This window comes from Lissotriton vulgaris, chromosome 10 (assembly GCF_964263255.1).
Source record: "Lissotriton vulgaris chromosome 10, aLisVul1.2, whole genome shotgun sequence".
In the NCBI taxonomy this organism is placed as follows: Eukaryota; Metazoa; Chordata; class Amphibia; order Caudata; family Salamandridae; genus Lissotriton; species Lissotriton vulgaris.
The window spans coordinates 365241675-365256400 of NC_141698.1; the positions used below are offsets into that span (position 1 = coordinate 365241675).

General features: G+C 43.4%; 1 protein-coding gene across 4 annotated transcripts in view; it reads right to left on the bottom strand.

Annotated features, from left to right (window-relative positions):
- Positions 1-14726, bottom strand: part of PIGQ (phosphatidylinositol glycan anchor biosynthesis class Q) — a 223747-nt gene that overhangs the window by 106775 nt on the left and 102246 nt on the right. For all 4 annotated transcript variants that reach the window (XM_086941161.1, XM_086941158.1, XM_086941159.1 and 1 more), the window contains one exon: positions 855-1565. In XM_086941161.1, the coding sequence (XP_086797287.1) occupies positions 855-1537 (683 nt within the window). In that variant the 5' untranslated portion in view covers positions 1538-1565. The remainder of the gene's footprint in view (positions 1-854; positions 1566-14726) is intronic.

The window sequence follows — 14726 nt, forward strand, 5'->3', positions numbered from 1 at the left end:
TGGAGCATGTTAGCCCTGGCACAATGGTGGTAATTTCTTAAAACATGCTGGTCATCTCTGTCAACATGCTGGCCCTGAGCAATGCTGGTAATCCCTGGCAACATGCTTGCCCTGGGTCAATGGTAGTATTCCTCGAAAAAAGCTGGACTAGCACAATGGTGATAATCCATACGAACATGCTGACAATGGCACAATGGTGGTAGTCCTGCCAACATGATGGCCGTGGCACAATGGTGGTAATTCTCAACATATTGTGAGCAGCCATGGTATGATGGTGTCAATACATAAATATAAATCATTTTTAAAACATAACATTTCAGATGGGGTCAGACAGGAACCAGTGCAAGTGAACATATGTAACAGGTAGTAGATTAGTGTAACTGCTTGGCTAACATCTCTAAAGGTCTACTGGCCCAGTGTAAAAGGGGGGTGGGGGGTCCAAGCTAAACATGTAGTATTTGTAAATGTGTGTTCAAATTATGCATTTTTTATTAACCGTTTGTTTTTCTAACTATTGCTTTTTCGAACTTCTGTTTTCAAAAAGTTTTTTTTCTTACTTTTGATATAGAAATTAGACTCAATAGTAAATAAGAGACTGAGGCTGTGAAATGGAGGGAGTGAAGAAGATCTAAGAAAGCTGAGAAAGGGGGAGAGCTATGCAATGATAAAACTTTCTGGTGTTTCGGTTACTCAACTATGTATTGCCAGTAAAGGAATGTAGGATAGGGGTATAACATGAACAGCAACATAACAGGACTTTAACAGGTGAATGCGAAGTAATACAGCACAGCGAATAGAAGTAGCTGTATCCTTGAAAGACCTGCACCTTGGAACATTTGGCAACCTTCACCTACCTGCTTTCACAAATGCCTGCCACAAGAGACAGCAGCACAGACAGAAACATGCACACAGGAACAGCAGCCCGCTTTGACAGCTCCACAATGATGCTGCCCTCCCGGCCCTCGGCCTGCCAGTGTGTTAGCTTTATTGGTCCCTCATCATACTTGTCCCTCATGAAGAGCACTTCACTCTTGGCCACTGTGTCGAAGACCGCTCGCAGCTCAGAGCTGGAGGACGACATGGAAGACCAAGGCGGGTGGTCCCCAGCAGCTAGCTGCTTTTCGGCAGGGTGGAAAAGTGACAGCATGGCCTTGCGCTGATCATAGTAAATGAGGATGGCGGAGTCTCCCTCAACATCATTGCCCTTCAGTATGTGGCAACTCAAGAACTTAGAGTCCTTTTCCCTTTGGAGTTGCACCCACAAATCGTGGGAGAAGATGGTGCTGAGATCGCCCAAAAACTGCTGTAACTCTTCTTCTTTTTCCTCTTTGCTGTTGCTCCATGTCCCCAGCACACACAAGTCCACCTGGCTCACTTTCTGGAGGTCTGCAAGATACCTCTTTACATGGCCAGGAATGAAGGGGAAGTGCAGGACAGCCAGTACCACGGCAGAGTTCTGTTCTGGGATCCATCGGCCAATCAGAAGACCACTGTCGGCTGAAGAGCAGCATGAGGGGAAAAAGAGCTTCACTGCCATACCTGGAATCCTGAGGCAGCGCTCCAACCTGTGGAAAAATTGAAGACAATTTACAATACAACACTGCAATGAATAAAACATTTCCACACAATGTTGATCTCCCTCAGGTCAGGAACAGCAAAGATCAGTGTTGGTTTTGTGCTTTTGCCACATCCCCCGAGAACCTCAACCTGTTGAGAAATACACCTGCTACAGGATTATTGGCAGTTGAAGCAATGGCGCGGGCACCACAATGGCTGAGCTAAGGGTTAAGGAGCCCACTCTAATCTAGGTAGGAAATGATCCATATTCAACAATATTCAATATTACTCATAAATGTAAACAAATTGAGCAATGGTACCCGTCTCATACCAGACCCCAGGAGACCGAAGTGCTTCACACCAATACATTATTTAATAGGCTGCTTTGCTGGCAGCGGTATATACCTGCAAAGAGGCTAATGGTAGGGCAGAGGACTGGTATAGCTCTTATAGTTAGATATAACATACAACTTGAATCCAATTTCCACAAATATCCATCCCAAAATTATAAAATGTCCATACTCTCCCTATACACAACCCATCCCTAAAACCCCTTACTGCTTCTATACATTACCAATCCCTGAACCCTAAAAACCTTACTACCCCAATACATTGTACATCCATGAACACTAAAACCCCTTCTACCATCCCTGAATCAAACCCCTTACTGCCCCTATACTCACCCCATACCTGAATCCTAATAACACATTACTATCCTTAAAAAATGAATCCCTTAATACATTAACAACAAAATAGGTGTATGGAGGGTCAAGGGGATATTTAATGACCTGTCTGCTCGTACCCCTTAATGCAACATGTAACCAAACAAGAAGAGCAGACCAGGTCTGGAGAAAAGTGTGTCGCTGTACTAGCCATCATGTGTCTTTGCACGCTTTCTTTTATTGTACCCTGGCTAGTACAGCGACACACTTTTCTCCAGACCTGGTCTGCTCTTCTTGTTTGGTTACATGTTGCATTAAGGGGTACGAGCAGACAGGTCATTAAATATCCCCTTGACCCTCCATACACCTATTTTGTTGTTAGTATTATGAGCAACTGTTGAGTTGCGGGTCATTTTTTGTCAATGGATGCAACGCACCTTTGGTTGCATCCTTCTAGGCTCACCTAACATAAGTGTGAATATAACCCCTTTTTCTGAGAAACCCTATTTTTTGGTACCTACAATCTATGGGCCATCCTTTGCTTTACTCAACTGTGACCCTGTTTAACTTTATTACGAGTCAGCACTTGGAGATTCAGTACTCCATAGGATAAGCGGTCTGTTGTGTATGATTCACTCACAGTGACTCCTCAGAGATTACAAAAAAATTTTTTTCTCTCTGACTGCACTTCGGGGTTCAAGCCCTTCCACCACTTTAAGATTCCATTCGAGAGACCGCATCCTACTTTAACACACATTGGGCATAGGACACTTACATATGGTCCTATTCGGACATCAATTAATGAATACTTAGGGTGCCTTTACGACCCTAGTGACTTTTCACTTTGAGCTCTCCGAGTGTGAAAAGTCTCAATGTTGAGCTCGGTAATCAGTTTATCGACCTGCACCCTTGGGACCATCTTCCTCATTAATTGTCACTCTGTGTTTTTTCTATCATTACAAAGGATCTCTCGTTACTGTCTGTGAGCTCCATGTCACGGCGCGTGTGCGCAAGAGCAGTGCCTCTCTACACGCGCTGACGCTTTGTATCTGTAATGCGCTAATGCGCATGCGCGTGTGAATGGTGTCTCGCCGTTCACGCTACAGTCTGCCGGTATGCAATGGCGATTATGACTACTTCTCCAAATGAATGGCAACTATATAAACGAGGCAAGTGGCCTCCCCTACACCTCCTTTTCCGCTCGGGTCACTATCCGAGTCACCGACGGACAGGTTAGTCCCCTGCTTGTCCCGCTGAAGTTAACTTATATGTGTGAGAGTAGGAATGGATATCTCGTTGTGTGGAGTCTTGTAGCTAGGTCAAGGAACCTTTGCGCTGTCTAGCTTTGACGGCCCGCTAAGCCTATGAATCTTTAGGTTATTACTATTGGCTTGATGTTTAACATCACTGGGTACATGCTTTATCCAGGATTTTGGTAATTTGGAATTACTAGTGCTAGGTCACATATGAACTTTTACCGCGTCTGATAGGTATATATGCCCTATAACCTATTGGCAACACCTACTTGATTGGATTTCAGTATATCTTGGTATCTTGGTGTCTGATGAATTATATTAGCTGGGTCCAGCACGTGTGCCATGCACATTTAAGCAAGGTTCGTGAGGGTTTAGCAATGGGGGGTCTCTCACACTTATGTTGGGTTTCTGTGTAGAGCAATTGGCTGGGAAGCTATAGGGTTGGCACTCATTGTTTCCTTTTATCTACACTATAGAGCGGGGTCTCACACTCCCGAGCGGTTGCCGGGTGAGGTGAGGTCTTCACCCACACAAGGCTGGGTGAGTAGCATCATGCGGAAATGCCTCATGTTGTTTGAGCTATTAAGCTTTTTTTCTAAAAATGCAGAATGTAAATTATTCATGCAAATGTGTTTTGGCTGTTCGGCCTGTGTGTTTATATTTGAATGTGTGCTTGACATATGGTGTTGTTGTAAATCAAACTCTATCTTTCTAGGAAGAAGATGATCTCCTTTCCTTCCAGTGGACACTCAACTGTGATGGTTCCTGGTAGATATGTACCCACTTTTTAGTACATAATTAGGTTTTGATTTAACATCTTATTTTTGGGTTGTAGTAGCCTTCTTTGTCATGGTCCTGAAGAAAGCTGGGGGTAAGCCCCTAGAGCTGAAACATGTTGACCGTTCTTCACAGCGCCTTTGGGTAAACACTTAACCCGGCGTGTTTTTAACCTCGACACATCGAGTTCGATTCGAATACTTTACAACGCCGATGTAGTTGATTTTATCTCACTATTTTCCTCTAGGCACTGCACTTTAGTCAAATATCACTTGATGATGATTATCACGACTATCTTTCTGACATCCATCTCCGCATCGACACTACATAGGTCGGTTGCGTTTTGGAATGATCAACAAATATCCCACATGACGCAAAACTCCACCACAAAGGTGGTCTGATGGGATTCATATAGTCAGTGAGCTTCACCATCATGTGTCTCCCTTAATACATTTACATTATATTAAGTTATTCTTTACGTATTACTTACAATTATTTAAATGTACTCAATGCTCATTCACTTTCAATTGTATTACTTATTGATAAATTGTTTTAAATCACAATTCAGGTATTAAGTTAACCAGGCCACAAGTTTCCAGTTCTAGGTTTTAAATTGCCATGCCGGTACATAATGTGAATTGTAGTTATTGTGTAGTTCTCTTGAATACATCTCATTGTCTCACCTGAAACAATGATTTACATATGGAAAGTCCATTGATACCGAAATGATAAAAATCCAATAAGAGGAACCGTAGATATGAATTTTTAGATTTTTAAGTAGGATTAGCAGAAAAAAAGCACAAGGGTCCAATGACAGTCAATGGTCCCAGTAGACAGACTTGAGAGCAATTTGAGGCTGACCACAAAGGAGCTTTGGTCGGATATACCGATCTGGTTCAACATGGGCAAACATTTTATCCCTTAATCAGGATTTATAAAGTGCTACAAATCACCTGTCAGGGTTTCAAGGCACTGGAGGTGCTAGCTGCTTTGTGGTGATCCGTGCATTTGAAATGCAAGGTCTTGAGTCCTTTCCTGAATTCTCAGAGCCATGGGATGCAGGGGAAGATCATTCCAAGATTTGGCTGCCAGGTGTGAGTAGCAGCATCCTCTGCTGTTGCCTCTGCAGATTGGGGGGGGGTTGTAGTCTGCGAGGAAGAGGGAGGCGGATCATAGGTGTCTGGTCGGTGTGTGGAAGGTCATGAGTTTGTTGATGTATGCTGGTCCTTCGTTGTGATGGGCTTTGTATGAATGGGTCAACATCTTGAACTGACATCTCTTCTGGATAGTGACCAGTGTAGCTTCTTTATGTGCTGTGTAATGGGGTCAGTCTAGGGAGGTTGATGTTGAGTCTTGCCGCAGAGTTTTGTATTGTCTGTACTCTCTTCAGGAGGCGGACGGCGGGTCATACATAGAGTGTGTTTCCGTAATCGTGCCTGCTGGTGATGAGGGCCTGAATGGTAGTGCTTTTGGTCTTGACTGGGAGCCACCTGAAGATCTGGCATTGCATGCATAGGATGGTGGAAACAGGTGGATTAGACTGTGTTTACCTATTTCTTCATAGATAGCTTGCAGTCTAAGATGATGTCGAGGTTGCGGGTGCAGGCTGTTGCGGCAGGGGATGGGCAGAGTTCAGCAGGCCACAATGTGTTGTTTCATGTCGAGGTTTTTTTCCCCAAAGAGGAGGACTTTCTTGCGAACCTTCGCAGGAAAGGGGTGCAGGCAGATGGGCCGATAGTTCTTCGGTTCTGCCAGGTCAGAGGATGGTTTCTTCAGGAGGGGCCTCAATTCAGTGCATGTCCAGTCCTCAGGGAAAAAGGCCGAGGTGATGGAGGTGTTCAGGACTTTCTTGAGCTTGTCGCCAATCGCCTTGCTCCCGATGTTGAAGATGTTGTGGGGACAGGGGTCTGTGGGTGCTCCGGAGTGCACAGAGTTCATGATAGAGATTGTGGCTTGAGTTGGGACAGGGTCCCAATGGGTGAGCAGGTATTCAGGATTTGTGTTCATGGGTGTGGGCAGGCCGATGTGGTCGGCGCAGGGCGTTGGGGTTTGAAGGTTCCGTAGATGACTACGGTCCTGTAGTGGGCGAAGTCCACCAGGGTGTTGCATAGTTATTGGGAAGGGGTGAGGTCGTTCTTGGCAGCTGCGGGGTTGGAGAACTCCTTTCCGCCGGTGAAGAGCTCCTTGCTGCAGTTGGTGCCAGCTTCCATGCAGTCTGATGGGGTGTTCTTCTTTGTTTCTCTCAGGAGGCGGTGGTACTAGTGGACTACTGTCTTGAAAGTGGAATGTTCTTCTGTCTCTTTGCTAGTGTGCTTCCTTTCTAGTTGTCAGCACTTGCACTTGGGGTATTTCAGCTCCACAGTAAACCAGCTGGCGCTTCTGGCGGGTCCTTGGGGTTTAACCGAATTGGTGGGGGGCGACTGTGTCGGCGTATTCCGTGATCCACTGGGAGAAGTTCTTCCCAACCTGTTCTTGATTGGATGTTGCGTCTGAGAGGTGGGAGTGCAGAGCGTTGTTCCACTGGTCTTCTGAAATCCTTTTCCATCTTCTGTACAATGAGCTGAGGGCCATGGTGCCAGTGTTGGTATGTCCTGTGATGGTGAAGTGGACGCTGTAGTGGTCGGTCCAGGTGAGCTGTGAGACGTGGTTGTACTTGACTCTGTCGCTGGACGTAAAAATGGGGAGGAGCGTGTGTCCTGCGATGTGGGTAAGGTCGATGACAAGTTTCTGGAGGCCGATGTTGCTCATGTTTTCCAGGAGGTCGGACGTAAAGCGGACAGTGTCCTTGTAGATGATAGAAATTCCACCTCCGTGTTTGTTGGTTCGGTCCCGGTGTGTCATCTTTTAGCCTTTGGGGGTGGTGATGGCAATGTCCCAGCCAGGTCTCTGTGATGAAGAGGACGTCCCAGATCTCGGTGGCGTGTTTGCCGAGCTATCGTGCATTGAGTAGAATGCACTGGAGTTGTGCCGGGGTGGTCTTGGTCGGTGTGGTGGATGCAGTTATGTTTGCTGTGCATCAGGTGTTGTTGGTTGCATCAGTGTTGCCGGTGAAGCTGTAGAGCTAGCAAGAGAACGGTCCTCTGTTGGTAGGAGGAGATGTGTGGCAGCAGTTGTCGATGTGCCCGGAAATCCAGCGCTCGGTGGCAGTGCAGCTCCAGGTGGCGGGCGATCCAGGGTTCCTGGCGCTGGGTGCGGTCTGGGCGTGGATGAGCACAAACTGGCTTGCCTTTGGCACGCCAGCAGCACAGCCGGACTGTGGCCTTCATTAAATAGGTCCTGGGAGGGGTGCTGGGTGGCAGGAAGTGGATGTGAACAGGGGGTGACAAAAAACTGCAGCAAAATCAGGCAGAGACGGGGAAATATCGGCAGTGAATTACAACAGTGTGAAAAGAAAAATCAGTACAAAGATACAAAAAAATAAAGTTGGGAAGTATACAATACAGTGAAACAAAAAGGCAGAGGATTACAATGGAGTTGTAAAAAGAAAAGCAGTAAAAAGATACAGAGAGAATGGGCGGATACCGTGTAACGACAGTGCTAAGTGGGGAATGAAAAACAATGCAAATGACAGTTTGCTAAAGCAAAGTTTAACCAACGGCTGGGAGCGGGAGAGCGCAGCAGCAAGGGGGGGCTGGCACTTGGACCTACTTTCTGACTTAGTCTTTTATGTTCCAACCAACCACAGGAGTTTCCCTATTTGTGGGCCCCCAGGACCTCAGAGGGGGTACATAGGACTCACGGGGTGTCAGACAGAGGACAACAACAGGATCCAGTCCAGGTTCATTTGCCACAGGTCAGTTCGGTACTTCCATGAAAAGGCCTCGTACAACATGTTGTATCCCTGTAACATGAGGTGAGAGTTCCCAGGCCCTGACCTACCTACTTTTGCAGTAGTTCCTATTTGCGTTATTGCAAACCAGCCCAAAATGCAATGTGTCAAGGCAAATCCAAGATGGTGAATGTCTTTGGCCACACTAAACTTGGGTGCTGTCAACCGGGGGGGGGGGGGGGGGGGGGGGGGGGGGGGGGGGAGTACTGTCGTAATACTAGAGTCCTCAAATATTGAACACTAAGTTGCAGTTTGTAGTAGGCACCCACAACAAACAAAGAGACAGACATCTGGTAGGAGAAAAGCAGGGTCCTTCAGCAACCAGACTGAAGATGCACAAGAATTTGTCTTGGCATCCTGTTCTCTCCCTTTCACAGTTGCCTCAAGTTGTTACTTTTGCCATAACAGACTTGGCAAGCAGGATTTGACAATGAAGTGTCAAAAGGGATGCCCATAGCCCCCAACCGGCATATTCTGTGTAGTTCAGAGAAGTCATCTCTGCTCATTCAAGTCAGCCTATTGTTTGCACTGCTCCTTGGGAGGCAATCACCCCTATTCAAGGCTGAGCTCAGGCGAAGAGCTGGCAGAGGCTTATGCTAATTAGCCTTCTGACAGTTCAGCCAGGTAAAGGCTACGTTTCTAAAAGTTGTGTTTCCTTAATATTTATTAAAAATCGGACTTCACCATTGAATTGGAGTTTTAATAACTAACGTAAATAGAGTTTTCTTTTTCCTGCTGTTTCCACTCCTGAGATACAATTTTAGTATTTAATATTGCTTCCTACTGTTTCTCGACAGAACACCCAGCCTTCTTACAGTGAATATAGCTTTTAGGCACTAGTCACTGTAAGGACATATTAACATAAAATGTTTACATGTCCCACTTTTAAATTCAGTGCGCCACCACTAGTGACTTGTTCATATTTATAAGGAAGATTTGTACCCGTCAACATAGATTTTTATGACAGTTTGCAGTGCAGGTTTTGCATGGTTACAGTCAGGCTGCAATGGTAGGCCTGAAGCAATGTTTGCACTATTACTATAATGGATGGCAAGACAGGGATGGTAGTCTACTAACAACATTTAACTACCAGGCCCTCTGTACATTTTGTACCATACACTAGTGATATGCAGGCAAGTTAACTATATCAATAGAAGTATGCCAATATGACCATGTTTAAAGGGGGAGCATAGGAATTTTACTACTGGTTAGCAGTGGTAAAGTGCACAAAGTTCTAAAGCCAGCAAACATACAGGGTCCAGCAAAAGGTATAAAATGCAGGGCGACCACGCAGAAAAGGTGGATTTTCTACACATATAAAATGTAACGCTTGTTGATAAAATGAATTCTAAAGCAAGTAAAACAGATAGAGAAAAAAATATTGCCGGGCATGGGACAGGACGTAAAAGATAGTAATTTCCTATAGCAGTGTATAGGGGAATTAAGGAATTTTAAAACGAATTAATAAAATTAGTTTGGGATCAATTTTAAGTATATGTTTTTATACATTACTTATCAATTTACCTGCGCAGCAAAGTACTCCTTATGTGAAGCGCTGCAATGTAATTACTCCAGATGCAATCGCTGGAAATTGAACAACTGGCATTCGTAAAATCCTTTTGTATATCTGGCCCAAAGTGTCTTCTTGGTAGGAGGCCCATTAGGCCTCACATAGTCATAGTGGACTTCATTATTCAGAGTGCTCACTGATTAACTTTTAACAAGCCTCAACATGTACTGTACAAACAATGCTCTTACCGCCTTCCTAAGAGAGGAATTTTTCTGGTACCAAATTCTGCCACAAGGGCACTCACAACCTAGTTACAAGTGGTTTTCTTAGCTCTTTGCTCGAGGGTTCGGAGGAACTGAAAGTAAAGGCTTTTGGACACCAAAAGTAATAACTCCAGTGATCCATTTGAGAAGCAGCAGAATCAGATGCGATAATGTGGGACTAAAAGCTGCTGCTTTCCTTCACTGCCACTATGTGCCTGGGGCAAGATACAAAAGCACCACAGGCTGAATGAAGCAGTTAATGGGATCAGCACACACTATACACAGCGAACTCTGGGGAAAAACAGTTCAGTTTTAGGACATTAGATAATTGAGCATTACGTGAAGCATTGTGTTTGGAACTTTTGCAGCTTAATGGGCGCTTCCCCTTACAATCCTAACGCTTTTAACAGCTCCAATTTTACTTTCCCTCTCTGTTACTAAAGACAAACATGTCTTTGGAGAAACAAAATACTCTACGTGTACACTAATAGAGGTATCTGCTTGTCTACTACCAACAAAGAAGAGGAAAGTATTGGCAGATAAGGCACATGAACTCAGCCCATTTGCTAGGAATCCATAATTATTATTTGACTGGGGTTATGCATAAAGCATGAATCTAGCCTAGAGGGTAGCAGAACAATGCAGATATTAGCAGCATACGTAGGCAATATGAGGCTGCAGAGACGCAAGTACACTCAGAACTCGCAATAATGTACTTGAACTTACTTGTTCTAACTAACATTGCACCTCTAGGTCCCAATCTCTTTAAAAAACATGTACAGGTTTTGTCCCCGTCACTTAAGCTAGCTGCTTGTTCCAGGCACTCATTGTAGTTTTTGTGAATTGTCCCTTGTTTAATCTTTGCACAGCAGCATGGTGGAATAAAGCACCATTGAGAGACGTCCAGCAGAAACATTAAATATCTATTGCTCCTACCCACCTCATCCTCCATCAACAGTCCTTCCTCGCCCACTACCCCTCTTTCCTTCACCCAAACTCTGATCCAAACATTGCACTGCTCATTTGTCCGAGGCTACTGAGTCTTTAGCCTCATCTCATTACTCTCCCTTCAGGCCTTCCCTTTCTACTGTCCATCTCCGTCAACAAGCCCTTCCTCTCTCGTAGCCTTCTTTCCTTCACCCCCCAACTTGGCCCCAAACATTGCATTATTCCTTTGTTGGAGCCTACTGAACCTTCAGTCTCCACCTCATCCTTCTCACTCAAGCCTTCCGTCTCGTCCATCAAACAAGTCTCATCTCTTTCGGGCCCTTGTACTACCCAGCTTTCTCCCTTAGGCTCCTCCGTACATAAAAGGGGTGCAAAATAATGCTTTTAAGTCTTACCTGTTTAATAATAATCAAATGATCACAACAATGAATTGTATGCATTTCTTACTTCATGTAATCCTCCTCTTTCCAAGAGTTTTGTCTAATTTATTCACTACGTTCCTTCCTCAGCTACATCCTGTCTGTTTTTCTAGATGCCCTATCTTTTGACTGTTTGGTTTTCGAGTCGCTGTTTTCCTTCATTCAGTAGCTCTAGTGTTGTTACATCTTTATTAGGCCATGGACTCTACATCAGACAATTTCCACATCTAAATGACAAGCTACAACAAACCCAGAATGGCCACAGCGACAAAAAGTCCTGAACCTCAGCTTATAGTACTATGTTACTTTTGCCCACAAAGCTCTGCTATTGTTACCAGTAAGAAAGAATCTCCATCAACGACTCCGCACTATTCACTGAGGGATCCATTGGTCTATGCAAGTCAATGTAAACTCATGATTTACAGTCACATGAGAAACTTCAGATCCATATTGGCTCCTCTCTTGGTCATTCCCAATCCTACCATGGTGGAAACTGCTATTCTATACTGACATGCAAGCTCTGGAACACAATCTCAAAGAGAATAAGGATCATCAAAACTTAACTAGCACTCAGAAAAGAAATAAAGCCCTAGATATTCCCAAATAAGGACTTCTTTCATTTTCACAGTACAAATCATACGTGTTTATATATGCAGCATCTAAAGCTATCCCTCACACACCCCTTGCATACCATTCCGTAGGCAAGGGGCTGCACAATTTAATGCAGGCATGCCTGGACAACATTTTTGGGTTCATGACAACATCAAAACATGGCTCCTTGGTGATACGTCACCAACACTCTTCTCCAACCATGAACAATAAACAGATTGGATGTTCTCCGGACCAACTAGAAACCATTTTGTTAATTGGTAGGAGATTGCTACAGATATGCTACTACACAATATACTACAACCATTTGATTCTACATCCACAATAGTCCTTTTTAGGTATCTGCTCTAAACAGCACACATGCTCTGTCTCGAACAGAGACATGCTGTCATCTCTACTTTGAGGACTTAAATCCCTACCATAGGCTTCCCATTTCATGGCACCATCGTCGCTCCATTTTTTGTTCTCCCAATTTGTTAAGGGCATACATCATGCCTCTTACGGTGTTTAGCCTGCACCAAGAGCACCGGCCAACTACTGTTAAAACATACACAGCAGCCATTTTCATCCATTGATCCGAGATTACTTTTTTATTTTTGGATATGGGTGAACAGTTAATTCACATGTTAGGAGCGCTGGTCTTTTAGTTAATGACTAACCATTTTTATTTTTTAAAACCTGTGACGCTGCCTGGTTCAACTAGTAGCAGTTGCACATGAAAATGGCAAGTAGGCAGCAGTGTTTCCATTCCATTGAATTAAACCTTCTGAAGACTCGCTGTAGGTATCTAACCTTTTTCCTTAACTAAAAGTGAGGGCAAAATTAAGTTGCACCTACTAAATAAGGATCATTTAACAGTTAAAATGTCTTCAAAAGAATGCTTTTGATTGTTTGGCATGCGAGAACACAGAAGTGTTAAACGTGGAGAACACTTTCTCGTTGAGTGAAGATCGGTTGAGTAGCTTGCCCTATATCGACTTCTAGTGGCCAAATGGAGGCACGTAGAGCTTTTCCGTGTTTGTTTTAAAAACTATATCACAACTGATCCCTATTTTGCAGTCAAAAGCGACACCTCTGCATACAACTGCATTGTAAATGTCTTTTTTTAACTTGCAATAAAAGCTCAATGTAATACGCAAATGCATGCAATTGTGAGGGTTTTTTATATGCTAAAAGAATGGCGAATACATTCTCAGAGTGAGAAAAAATATATTTTAACACCTTGGCTGCTAAGGCAATTTTTCTCCTGTGCTGATCCTTCAAAATTCCCATTGTTCATGACGAGCTGGGCTCGTCATCAGCACACGACCACTGTGCACCATGACGAGCCCAGCTCGTCATCAGCAGCGAAAGGGTTAAGGATACATGTGCATAGAAACCAACCTTTCAGACACTGTCATCTGTACCTCTTGATGGTGTTGCGGTGGCTGTTTTACCCACTGAAAAGTTAATTTACTTTAAAGTTAACTTGCATACGTCTTAAAACATAAACTAGGAATATAAAAATGTAATACTGTGCATTCATTCTATCATAATTTCCAGATGATGCACACACTCTCTTTAAACTACTGTTATATGCATATCCAGCTTGCCTAGAAGCACTATATGTTAAACATAGATTTTGAGTTCTCCTCCTGGCTATGCACTTGATACAATAAAAGCTGTGCTGATCTCAGAGTCAAATAATCCTATGGTTGAAAATAATCCCATCTTTTCCTTCTACCTTCCTTCTATTCATATGAGAGAGAGAGATGGCTTTGCTCTGAACTACCCATGTGATTATTAACTTTGTAAATCAAACGCCCTTCCTTTTGTGCAATATGTTGGTAAAAATTGAGGGGTGCGTTATCATATAAATTGCCTTGGGCTTCTTCCCCTCACCCCTCCAATGCAGAATTATGTGCAGCTGAGCCCAAGGACGGGTTTTGCCACTTTTGTATTTCACTGGCTTATGTAAACTACCTGCTGAATTCGTATATTTCAATGAATTTTCTGACACATTTTAGAAGTTTTTTTTTAATCCTTAAAATTCCCTTTTAAGGGTTTCCGTAATAGTCGTTTTTATTTTGTATTTTTGCTTCCACTTCCTGATATTTGTGGATTTTATGAATTGACTAATTTGAGATGTAAATATAATGATCCACATTAAAATACCACTCTAATCTTGAGCCTCTTATCTGTAACAGAATTTAGTTTCTTAACAGCTGAAAGTCTTTCGGGAGCGAAGTACATGTATCTGTGTTGCTAAGGAGGTGGGGGCATTAACTAACACAGTACATCCACGTTACTATTCGATATTTGGAAAGGGATGCTATAAATACAGACCACAGATCCATGATTTACAAAAACAAGTATAACATACGCTATACATAAGTTACATCTTCGCACAAGTATAGGCATTAGTCATACAACCTTTCTATTGAAACGGTTATAAGTTATGCCTCCAAAAGAAGTAGGTGTGAGTATATAGAACATGTGTATATGTTATACAAAGAGTAACATCCCATACATTTCTCTTAGTTTACACGCTTATATCTACATCTCTCTAAATCATATCTGTCTTCCACATGCGTATATCAAACCTTTTTTTAGGGATAAGGCTGACTTCCTTTTGGAATATTCTTTGTAAATTGTGTCTAAAATCTTTTTTAGTTTCTCACTTCACACTCTCGACAATTATGTTGCTAAGTATTGTATTGTATTGTATTGTGTGTCCAGAGTGGAGAATCAAATGTACTCTTTTTCTTCAAGTTCTGCAGGACAACATCAACATCTAGTACAGGTGAATATCTGAAAGTAATTCACATTGATGAGGCGAAAAGCTTGGGCTTTGCCGAGACCTTTTGGCTTTGCCAATGCTTGTTTTGGAGAGGATGTGGTCTTGAGCAAGAAGAAG